Source organism: Acanthaster planci, linkage group LG21 (genome assembly GCF_054643075.1).
Source record: "Acanthaster planci isolate LZ-2023a linkage group LG21, COTS_SCS, whole genome shotgun sequence".
In the NCBI taxonomy this organism is placed as follows: domain Eukaryota; kingdom Metazoa; phylum Echinodermata; class Asteroidea; order Valvatida; family Acanthasteridae; genus Acanthaster; species Acanthaster planci.
In genome coordinates, this window is record NC_141797.1 from 2,227,411 (window position 1) to 2,239,908 (window position 12,498).

Sequence of the window (12,498 nt, forward strand, 5' to 3'; positions counted from 1 at the left end):
GATTACGTTTATTTTTAATCACTTTTTCAGAATCTGTTTCAAACTCTGTGCAACTGTGTTCGTGTAATAGGATGGTCTAATGTTGTCCAATATTTTCGGTTATCGGGTAATCTCCGTGAACTTTATTTATTTGTAATTCTTGAAAAATAAATTATGGTCTCCATCCGCCGAGGTAAGTGTCGGAACACTGTCCTAGCTGCCTCGATATCCACAGTCAAGTGATCAAGTGCGCATACGATCTTAACTAAGTGGTGCAGGAAGGCATGTGAGTGAACATACGTGCCCTGCTCAGTGAATAATTTGTAGTTTCTAATTGGATTGCTTCGTAATCTCACATTCAGTAGAAGGTTATTGTTAATTTCAGATGAATTTCAGTGTCCAGGAGCTTACCGTTGCCATGGTGCCCGTTATTGTGTTTCGCCAGATGAGCTTTGTGACGATATTCCTCAGTGTCCAAACGGCGATGACGAATTCTACTGTGGTACGTCAGTGTCACTTTAGTTTTCACGTAGCATTGCAATTTGAAGAAGGAAACAACAAAGGGGAACATGGTGATCTGTACTTTATAGAAAATACAGGTAGTTGGTCCCAAGTGACACTGTCAGTTTTGCTGCAAAATGCTTGAAAGTAGGGTCACATCCTTGCTCTGTTACTATAAAAATTTATTCATCTACAAGTACTGCAAGATAATCTAAAATAAGTTGAAGGAAAATATCTGCAGTAAATGATGAAACAAATAACGTTAAGGCCTGAAGATCTTTACAAGTTTTTTCCTGATATATTTTTTGGTTTTGTTTGTTGCTTTTTGATCTTTAGAAGGTTGGAAGACTTTAAAATTATTGGACTTAACCTGTATCATATTAAAAACCAAATCCAAGTTACTGTAAGTAAGCAGGCCAAAGCATAATCTCTTTTTGTCTACGCAGATATGACCTGCCCAGACGGTTGCAAATGTCGGGGATATTCATTGAAATGTGATGGTGTAAGTTGGTCTAAATCAGTTGCTGCTTTGTTGCCGACCCAAGCCAGACTCATGTAAGCATATACCAGGCAAGATGTGGGACGGTGGGGTACCCCCCTCACCTGCCCAATCCCTATACACACTGTAGACTGATTCCGATCAAACAATGACAAACACAGAGGCGGTGGGGTTCTCGCCGTCCCATATCTTGCTTCAAATGTGTAGGCATGTGCCAAACTTGTGTGATTGACTTTATTCGTCACTCGGCCGTATTGAGCCCACATTTGCCACACTTATGCCTCTGAATATCCTTAAATACATAGTCATTTGGAAAGGCCTGCAGAATGACGACATTGAAACTGAACAGCATTCTTTTACTACAACTTCTTTTACATTTCATCAACAAAAAGGATCCTGAAATGGGTCAAAATGTAAAAAAAAAAATAAGATCAGCCCCTCGCTACAGATTGCAGGTGAGTTCTGCACCTGCCTTTCATCCGAATTCAGATAAACATGTTAGGTGTGAAAAATTTCATTCGAATCTTCAAAATATGTTAGGTCTGGAAAATTTACTCGAATCTTAAAAACGTATTAGGTCCAAAAAGGTTTATTCGTATCTTAAAAACATGTCATAACTAAAAGATTTCATCCAAAAACGTTATATTAGGTACGAAAGATTTCATTCGGTTTTGGAAAATGAAATCAAAAATTCAAAGTACGGTCTGTTTTAAAAACATTAAAGATTTTTTTAAAAATTCGATTTTTAAAAAAACATTACATTTCTCAGAAAACATGTTCTGATCTTTTTGACTCTAATTCTGCTTCGTAGTTGTTCAACTTGTAAAGACATCATGATTTTGTCATGTTGACAAATTTTGATGAATCATGATACTTCAAAATAGTACACCAGCAGGCCTGGTACAAAATGGCAGTTCGGAGGAAAGTTGCAAAGTGTTTTAGCAAGCTTTGCTTGTGAATAGCCGATTTCGTATGATATTAAAAGAGTGAGAAACGTGCAGGTCAATGTACGCCCAGCTGGTAAACTGGAGAATGAAAGGACTGGAAGTTTCCGTTCAATGCTTGACGAACTGTCGAATTGGTTTCACCTCTTATAATGTTGTATCATCCTCAACAATTCGCTTTTTTGCAAATCTCAATGCACTTAACATCACAATAATTGTACAATTACAAGTGATGCCTCATTAGGCCTAATGTAATTGTTATAAACAAGGTAGTGAATGCATGTAGTAGTAGCGTTATACATGTATAAGCTTGATTGTAATTGCACTTTTCCAGCAAATTGACATCGCTCCGACATCATGAAGAGTTAGGAGCACCAGACACAGTGCTGCACTTTGCTCCAGGAGATTTCCCTTATTTGGCGTTACTGTAAGTTAGTTTTTGACATAATCAGTTAATCCAAACACTCATCTTCGCCATTGAATTACCTACTATGCACATGTCACCAACTAAGCACATATCGAAATGAAATTGACATGGGCTTTTCACCTTCACACCCCTCCGATTCGTGGACATTAATACCACGAAAAATCACAATCTGTCGAAACATTTTCTTCCAGATACCTTCCATGTAATGGCATAAAAGAAATACCGGGCGGCCTTTTCAACAAGTCATCGAATTTGTTGAAATTGTAAGTATCCTAGGGTACCATTTGCGGTAACGCAATTCCTTGCGATAACAACAAGCACAGGAGCTTCCTGTGGAAATATTACAAGTTTGGCAAGTTTGGAAAAATGTGGCACAGTTTGTAGTAAAAAGTTTTTTCTTTTCAGTATTGTTAAATATGTAAAATGTACGATTCTCATTAAAAGTAGAGCACCATTAATCTGATTGGGCAGTAGTTCACCTACACCATTATTATACAGTAATACATAAATCCCCGTCAACCGATAGGTGGATCGCTGATTACATGACATTGAATTTTTTGTACCATCACACCCACGACGCTTGTGCGACTTGCACCCAGAGAGCAGAAACATTTATAAATTGTGCGTCAGAAACAAATAACGACCACCTCTGGATAAATCGCACAGCAGGTTCTAGTGGTGCAAGCTTCTTTGTGGCAAAATGACGAGTAATCAAGCTCCGCCGTTCACAATTTCACGAAATATTTTTGTAAGTAATGCTAATGCCGCTAACATAATGAAACATAAAATGCTGCCAAACGATTTAAAAGAGTTCAGAATATCGTATCGAAAGAAATAAATGATTCACAACTGGACCACTTGCAGTTTGGATCAGTTAATCAATCCAGCTGCACTCAGAAAATCAGATGACGAGGATTTTTATAGGTGTTATATAAAATAAATAATGAATATTTCCGCATTCGTGAAAGGGTAAAACTGATTACATTCGGTGACAGATGAAACGGTCTATTCCACTCGGCGTCGCGTCGTGGAACATGCAGACCATTTCATCTGTCACCCCATGCAATTACTCTCACTGTGGCACTCATTAATATTCATCATTTGCATATCAAGCGATGAAAATCGGGAAGTAGGGACGTCGAACGGGGTAGGGGAAGTTTTAGTAGCGCGTCTCGAGTTTGATGTAACGCCAGGATTATTACCACTGTAAGTGTATGTCGCCTGCGGTCCTTTGTTTATCAACAACATCTTTTGAGATTTGTCACTCTGTATATGTTACCCAGGCCACACTTGGCCAGGGAGGCATATACAGGTACGAAAATCAACATTGTCTAAAGCTCAACACTACAAAAGCTTTGGTCGATATAGGCGTCAATAAGGTGCCTACAAACGAATGTTCGCCAACCTTGCCATCGTTGTGCGTGCAGATTGAGTAAATCTCGGGTGCAGTACATAAAGCCAAGTCCAGACTAGGTTTCGCTCTCCGCGGAAGGAGGTTTAGAGGCATTTCGAAGTTAGGGTTGTTCGTAGAAAAAGCACGACGTGGATTTAAATAAACCGTCACCAAAATCAAGTTTTAAGTCAAAATAGTAAATGCAGCTCAAGAAATGTGAACAATTTCACTGAATTTATAGCCAATCGCGAAAAAGGAAATGTCCACATAGCTGTAGAACGTAAAGACGTGTGTGTGTGGGGGGGGCAATCGTGCATAGAAACAGAAAGCTTATTATCAGCCCCGAGCATAAGCGCACCCTCAACGGTTGAAAAGAAGAGAGCAATAAAAGAGCCACACTGGTTGGGATTTTTCCTTTTGTTCCTTTCTCTTGGTCCAGGTCGAGGCTTTATAAAATAACTCCTCCTTTGTAAATTTAAGTATATCTCTCAGTTAATCATCACGACGCCAATACGTCACATTTGATGTAATTGGTGATATCTCTTAATCGGTAGATCACTGGCATTCAATCAGATCACACATTTGAGGCGACTAACTTTTCACGGCCTAAGGCGTCTTGTATTCTTGTAAGTATAACCATCCTGTCTCTCATACATGATGTGTCTAAAGGCAGTACATGATAACTTTGTAAACAGGTGTCATTACGTCAAGAGTGACAACAACGCTTGAAATGAATTTGCAATCTGGTTCAATATGATAAAAGTTCGCCTCTTCAGAATAATTTATTTCTTGCACGTTTGGGCAAAACCCTGAAGGAATCGGCCAACAGTGCAACATAATGGCGGAATAGGCTTTTCAAGCACCTTGTATTTTCCCTAGCTAATTTTCTAATGGGCGACGTTTTCAGTTCTGCCACCCTGGCATAGAATGAAGGGTTACAAATTAATCACTTATTGAATGGAACTTAATTTAAAATGTTACATCTATGAATATCCTTTCCTTTACAGAAACCTAACTGGAAATCCTGTATCGCTTATTGACCCAGGGGCCTTCATTGGCCTCAGTGTACTTTCTCATCTGTAAGTAATCATGACTTTTTTCATTGACCAAGCAAAATAATTTTCTACTTTGTCGCCCCTCTGTGACCTGAAGTGCTATCTGATTCGTAACACTTGTAGTTTCCATGGTATAGGGTAAGGTTAACCCCAGCAGTGACGTAATCCCAGGAGCTATTCCCTAGAGTGAAGGTTCGTGACCCCGAGTACCCCACCCCAAAGGTGCACAACTGCACGTATGCATAAGCCGTAGTTCATCGGCGTTCAATGTCCCCCTTTTAAAGATGATATGCACCCATCGGTGGCCCTTGAAACTTCACCTGTTTGCGAAACTAAACATAGGTCATGCAGACAAATTCGGACGGATTCACTTTTTCACGTTACTGCAGCACAAAATCCTTGATGTTTGGTTCCAGGAGCGGTACTGGTATGTCGTATACATTAGTGGTATCAAGTTAAAACTTGTGATGATGACTATGTAGCTACATTCTTGTCAATTTGGATTAACACACTACCTTCAATGTCCATTTGCTTCAAGCAATTTGACCGGCCTTCCCTTAAACACGCTCACTGAGGGATTATTTGAAGGCCTTGAGTCACTCAAACATCTGTAAGTATTTGCTGAATTAAACCTGCGAAGTTTTATTTGTTAAAGGAAACATATGAGAAATGCTTTTATTTCTTCATTTGACAAAGTTTGAAAATTTGACTGACATTTAAATTTGACAGACATTGTATGAGAATCATAACACGCGTACATGATTTTTTTGTGATTTGCTTTTGTCAAACAAGCCAAAATGTATGATTTTCAGCTAAATGAATGAAATGTTTTCATTGGGTGTATGGAAAAAGAATTTATCTAGAGAAGATCGTTAGACCTGTTAGGGATGAGTTGGCTAGGCTTGACTGGGCCTGAATTGGCCATACAACTACTAGCTCTTGGGCTTGTTATTTGGCCCGAAAAACTCATGAGGGAACTCAAAGAGATGAAGTAAGCTAGGAGGAATAGGCCTAAATAATTTGGAGGACTCGATGGAATGGATGACCTTTCCTCCTGGACGATGAAATTCATATGGATACTTGCAAGCCTCTCATCCAAGCCACTCATCCAGTAGTACATATAAGAGACGAAGTTCGACTCTTTTGTCTGTGCCTAGAGATGGACAGAGATGAACATATTGATATTGCAGATTCAGCAAAAGGAGAGGAGCATCAACCTCCAAAGTATTGTCTCTGCTCAGTTCAGTTGTCAGGTGTGAAGTGGAAGGTCTCTGGCTACCGGATTTATCAGCTCCCTCTCGAGGACATTTGTGGTTGATCGCAAAGTTATGCCACCCTACTGCTTGCACGCGCTGCAAAACAACCCACACCTCTCCAAGAAACAATGTGACCCGCTTCTGGGGAGTTGGATCCCCCCCCAAAAAAAAAATGGGGCCACAGCTTCATGCTAGTTATCGCAGACAAATTTATTGCCTTTTTCTTAATTCATATTTTAACGAGACATAATGTGATGTCCTACCTTCAGAATCCCTTTTTCTGAGGCACTACCCAGCTATTACCTTTCTTTCCAATCACGCAGATATCTTCGTGGATTGTCACTGAATACTATCCAACCAAGTACATTTGTTGGTCTGAGCGACCTCAACACGTTGTAAGTGGTCTAATTTGGTGACTATTTTGAATTATCCCTGAATATACGTTTGTTTTGTATATTATTGCACGGACGTTAATTGAGTGATCAGTAACAGGTGCTAGGGTTAAAGTTAAAATTGTGCGACTACCTGAAAATGGTACATGAAGCTTGAATCTTACACACCAGAAGAGATGAAGACGTTCAGTTTGAGGCCGTGCATACATACAGTAATGTGAGAATACTGTACAGTTAAATTGTATCCTTGCAACCGTGCATTGAAAGCGTAGAAAACTGCTCATGTGATCATTGAACGTCCTTGAAAATCGATTGCTTGGAATGGTTTGAACACTACAACGAAACATTTATTGCTGTGTTGTGATCAGAAATTTTGTGAATACGTAATATTTATTTGTTTTGATATTGCACAGAGATATTCGCCATACCTCCATTGACAGTGTTTCTGAAAGTATGTTTGTTGGACTGGAAAATCTACGGACTTTGTAAGTAAACTATATGCAGTTCACATGTATAGCAAGATATAGAGTGACAATTACTGAAGGGCTGTCTTTTCCATTTTTTTCCCTTTATTGTCACGGCAATATGTGTTTTGTTCTTTTCCAGGTATTCTGATAGGTATATCTTCTGCTGCTTGATCGGTGATATTGCGGAATGTACACCACCACTCGATCAGTTCTCATCTTGCGAGGACCTCATGCGTAACGATGTACTGCGCACTTTCATCTGGATACTCGGCATCAGCTCGTTGCTTGGCAACGCCCTTGTTCTACTCTGCCGACTGAAAAGAGGCGGGGATGAAAAGAACAGAGTGCAGGCTTTCCTGATTCTCAATCTCGCCGTGTCGGACTTTATGATGGGTGGGTATATGCTGATCATCGCCAGCGCCGACCTGTCCTACCGGAACGTCTACATCCTCCACGCTGCCGAGTGGGAGTCGAGCGTCCTTTGCAAAGTAGCGGGCCTGATCTCAGTTTTGTCCAGCGAGGTGTCGGTCGTGATGTTGGTGGTCATTAGCCTGGATCGATTCTGGTGCGTGGTATTTCCCTTCAAGATGGCACGCCTTGGGATGAAGTCAGTCATGTTCATAGCGGCCACAGCGTGGTCGGTTATGCTAATGGTTAGCATCCTGCCGTTAGTTGGCTTACCGTACTTCTCTAGTTCCTTTTACGGACGCACAGGCGTTTGTCTTGCCCTACCTCTCACCCAGGACAAGTTCCCTGGCTGGGAGTTCTCCATCGCCTTCTTCCTCTTCTTCAACATGATCTGCTTCCTAGTCATCTTGATCAACTACACCGGCATCTACCTCGTCGCACGGCGCGCCTCCCGTAAGGTCCGCTCCAGTAAGAAATCCCAGGAGGTTCGAATGGCCGGAAGGATGTTCCTGATCCTCTGCACCGACTTCCTGTGTTGGATGCCGGTGATCATCATGGGAATCTTGTCGCTTGCAGGGGTGCTTGTTATCCCCAGCACAGTGTATGCATGGACTGCGGTCTTCATTCTTCCCCTAAACAGCGCCCTCAATCCTTATCTCTACACAGCATCGACAATGCAGCTTAGGAACAGAAAGGTTGGGGTCAAAAGGGTAAACACTACAGGTAAGTCAAATTATGAAATACTATAGACAAATGCTGTGTTAGACGAAATCAAGCACAGTTCGTGAAAATGACACATTTGCTGCACAATGGTCTGGTCGTTTAACACTGGCGACCACAGAGTTCGCCGGCAATCTTTTTCATTTATTCCTAATTTAGCATTGGCCTTTATTGAACCTGATGAGTTTCTAATGAATTTTTAATAGCCTCATATTAACTTTTCATAAATGATGAAGATTCGAAAAACCTACAAGAATTACTTTTTGGAAGAGAACAATCTTGCTTGTATAAAACAGAGCTTTACCTTTTTCAGGTAGCTAATTTATACATTTAATTTGCCTACGTTAAATCCCAGACAAGAATCAAAACAGGTACGGGTAGTAGTCGCAATTGAACCCTTAACATTTCAGAAGATAATTATCCTAAATGAGCGAGGCTAGAAGATGAGTTCTGCCCCTCTCGGTTGTACACCTTTACAGATTCTATTGAAACTTAACCTGAACAATAGACATTTTAATGAATGAATAGCCTTTTGAGCCCATACTCGAGCAATGTAAGTGTAAATTCTGTTGTCTGATATTAGACGCATGAAAGCCCTCTTAAGGTTTATCGTTTTTCTAACCTTATTTTGGCTACCGAAGTCTAAGTGCTATTTTCTGTTTAATGAAATTTTGACATTTGAGCGAACTCTACGATCATACAATCAACTCATACTATCAGAATCTACTGCTATAAAACTGCTGAAATCTATTCGGTAGTTACAGTGACCTGAAGCACAAATCTAAAATGTTGAAGGGTGCGACATTTCTATCCTATGAAAATCATTCTCAGATGCAAAAATAGAGAAGAAAAGTACCTAGGTCTACTAGATGACAGCATAGGCCAATTTTTTTCAGAATTTGTTGCAGTGATCTCGGGAAAATGATACCGAACCCTCCCCTTTTGGTTAATTGAAAAGGCACATGTGCAGAACAAAATATCGTACTTATAATGAAATCATTTACTTTGTGCAGTCGCTGGAGATGCCTTGAGGAATATTAGTCGTTCGTCGACCTGCCACTGCCTCTTACTTTCTGATGTTCTAAGAGGGCATGAGCCGCTCAAACTCGAAGGGGACCAATTGAACCAGCTTGCGGCAGAGCTGCATGACACTGTGCAAGGCTTACACGATAAAGGAATTGCTGTTGGGGACATCTCGGAGAGCAAGATTATGTTACGTCAGGTATGGATGTAGCTCGAAAAGGGCACAGAGAAAAGCATGTTAGTAAAGATGAGCAATTAACCTGCCTGTGGTATCCTGATCTTCATCTACGACACAGTGTTGCAGTCATGTCTCTGAGACACCTACTTGATTCAAATATGTCGTTGCATGTTCGTAAATCCTGGGGGAATGGGGGTACATATCCTTCCATTTTTTAAAGAATGGGGGATTGGCTATTTTGTGGTAAAAACGTTCAGCGGATTTTGAAGGATTTTTCAGAGTTTTCAACCACTAAAATGCGTTCAATATCATTCGGAAAAAAGTAAAAGGAAAGCCATAAATGAACCATTCTGATGCAAGACTCCGCATGAATGTAATACATATCATGGGGGTGCATATCTTTGCATATTTTTAAAATCGGTGGATTGGCTATTGAATCATCCCCACCCCACGTTTGTTGATCAAAGCGTTCAGCTGATTGTAAAGAATTTTTCAGAGTTTTCAACGACTAAAATGCGTTCAGTAACACTCGAAAAAAGAAACAAAGTAGAAAAAGAAGCGCCATAAATAAGCCATTCTGATGCAAGACTCTACATGAATGTAATACATATTACAGAAGTACACCAATGGGTGCGTTCGATTAGCTTCCCTGAATACACCAGTGTTACACGAAGGGAAACCTCGAAATAAGGGTAATCGAACGCGGCAGTGTACTTGCCAAGGCATTCTGGGAAAAGGGTCTAGCCCCCGCCACGTTCCATCATGTACGTCCATGCACGAAACAGTCCATCCGTGACGTCATTACACTCGGGCAGCCTCCAGAGACCCGCTCGCCAGCCGGGGTAGTAGTGGCTGACACCAGGGCAGGCACGAGGATCACGTGATGGTTAAACGAACGCTCTCGTGTCAGTTTGACTTACACGTGTAAGCTAATCGAACGCATCCATTATCACGAACATCGAAGTCGTCGGAGTCATATGATGTCACCCCTTCGCATTTCAAAATCTCATAGCACGGCAAGTTATCCTCTCACCTTTCTCCAATCCCCAGCCCCCAAATTTCCAGCATGGATTCAAACCACTGTGTGTTACTAAATATAAAAAGAATAGAAGAATATAATGCACGAAGGTACTCTAGACTCAAGACCATGCCTGATTCCTTTTTCTAAATTAGCCTATCGGCATCTTTTGAACTATATCCTGTTCCTGTATTCAAACGGCCAATGGAGCGGTCAGAAAACTCGGCTTCATAGGCTAAACTTCAGAAATAGATCGTCAGACTCGATAAGTACTGGGCTAAAAGGCTGACCTATTTGGTCCCATTTCAAAACCAGTCAGATTTTAGGTTGGATGGTAAATTTTTACTAATGTCAGATATGTATTTCCTTTCAGTCTGTATTATGTCGATGGATATGCCACCTTCTAAGACTGCGAGGAGAAAACTCTCCAATCCTGGCATTATAAAGCAAAAGTAATGCCAAACCAAACCAAACCAAACAAAACCAACACCACCAAAACCAAACCAAAACCGAACACCCAAACACATAGTACTGATACTTATTCTTTATTTAACCAGGGTAATTTCTTAAGCCATACCAGTTTAAAAATTGTCCCTCCAAAGGACATGGGTGAATAAAAAATTAAATGTTCAATTTAGAGTTGGGAGGAAGATTTTGTTATAACTATCCCAAGGGAAACTCATAAAATTGGGCAGGGCTGAGAACCTAGTCCATATATTAACTTCAGCGGAGTACCAAGAACCTGAGGTTGAAAGAGAGGAAAGAACCACTGCCACCAACTTGGCTGACCCAGGCATGATGCCATCGTAAATCAATAAAAAACATCTTTATTCTCTACTAGGGTGGGATTTTTTTTCTCATTTTTTCTCATCGTTTGAAATTAGGTTGAGAGTGCATCTGTGACCACGTGGTCTGCGGAGCTGCTCATGCCAAAAGCGGAGGCGCTGTATATTGTGAACAGAGAGGGCGCTAGCACTAGCGATGTCGCCTTTGAGGAGGACATGAAGAAATTGAATCGAACAGTCACCATGATGAGGAGAAAACTTGGCAGACTAAGCAGTTCATCGACTTGAAGAAATACTTCTGTAGATCCCAACAATTACTTTAGACTGCATAGTTTTGCAGGTGCAAGTTTTTCCAACGGGATAATGCTTGTTATTGGGATAACCTTGCTATTTGGTTGTACGGACAACTTTGAACAACGTACTTTTTGTAAGAAAAACAGAGGCACTTGGAAAGCTTGGAAATGGCCGGCTAGATTAGGAAATGGAGCATTAAAGGCAGACATCTGATATTAATTATTTACGTTGCTTTACCGATGCTTTAGCGTGAAAATTAAATGTTTAATGCCTAAAGTTCTCTCTACTGTTGTGAAGCAGATTTTACACCCGGTTTGAAATTTCAGCCGGTCGTGATTTTATAATCAGTACTTGACAGTTGGATATTTCGTTGTTGTTTTCACGAAACACAAAAAAAAACGGAAAATCGATTTTTTTCCGATCTGGAGATTTTCCTAAAATTATACTTCCTTTCATCCAAAGTATAAATAAGCAGAGTTTTAAAGCAAAACGTTCTTTACTATCCTAGTAACTTTAAACAAACAACTAACAAAAAGCTTAGTCTGTGTTTCTCTCTGTTTTCAAGAAGTGACAAAAAGTCACATCGTTTGCACGGCAAAAATAGAGACAATGCACACAACCCCTGCACGAGTCTGTGTGTGGACACATGCCTGCAAACGATGTTGCACCTAAACATCTGCGCGCGGGTTGAAATGTTTTCCAAAGTGTTTATCTCGGATTGTCCGTTTGGCTAGAATTTGAGTTTTTTGTCACTTTGTGAAAACATCAACGATTTTTAAACTGGTTACATGTGAAAATATTTTATAAATATGTTCTTGTTGTTTATTTACAACCTTGATTAAAATTCGATGTAATTTGATTGCATACATATTGAGTAATGGGTACTTGTGTAATTAATGGCCGTGGTCTCATGCACTATAAACATTTAGCAGTGGAAATAATCACATATCCTGCTCTTTGGCTTGAGAAGTGACTTTTGGGAGGTAACCAAGGTTAACGTCTACATACATTCTCCAAGCAAATTTTGCTCGCAATTTTGCACTTTATATAATGACCCAATAAAGCACAACCCCAGAGTGACATTTATCTACCTGACAAATTTTTAGGAATTAAATGCCTTCTGTATCGAATTAAAGCTTTTTATGCTATCTTTTCAAAA

At 40.3% G+C, this 12,498-nt stretch overlaps 1 protein-coding gene across 1 annotated transcript in view; it reads left to right on the forward strand.

Moving 5' to 3' along the window:
- LOC110983144 (uncharacterized) overlaps nucleotides 1-12,498 on the forward strand; it is a 66,625-nt gene extending 54,127 nt beyond the window's left edge. The window contains exons 31-42 of the mRNA XM_022242141.2: nucleotides 365-481; nucleotides 927-1,035; nucleotides 2,258-2,350; nucleotides 2,542-2,613; nucleotides 4,298-4,369; nucleotides 4,751-4,822; nucleotides 5,337-5,408; nucleotides 6,378-6,449; nucleotides 6,860-6,931; nucleotides 7,053-8,044; nucleotides 9,055-9,263; nucleotides 11,145-12,498. Coding sequence (XP_022097833.2) covers nucleotides 365-481; nucleotides 927-1,035; nucleotides 2,258-2,350; nucleotides 2,542-2,613; nucleotides 4,298-4,369; nucleotides 4,751-4,822; nucleotides 5,337-5,408; nucleotides 6,378-6,449; nucleotides 6,860-6,931; nucleotides 7,053-8,044; nucleotides 9,055-9,263; nucleotides 11,145-11,333 — 2,141 coding nt within the window. The 3' untranslated portion in view covers nucleotides 11,334-12,498. The remainder of the gene's footprint in view (nucleotides 1-364; nucleotides 482-926; nucleotides 1,036-2,257; nucleotides 2,351-2,541; nucleotides 2,614-4,297; nucleotides 4,370-4,750; nucleotides 4,823-5,336; nucleotides 5,409-6,377; nucleotides 6,450-6,859; nucleotides 6,932-7,052; nucleotides 8,045-9,054; nucleotides 9,264-11,144) is intronic.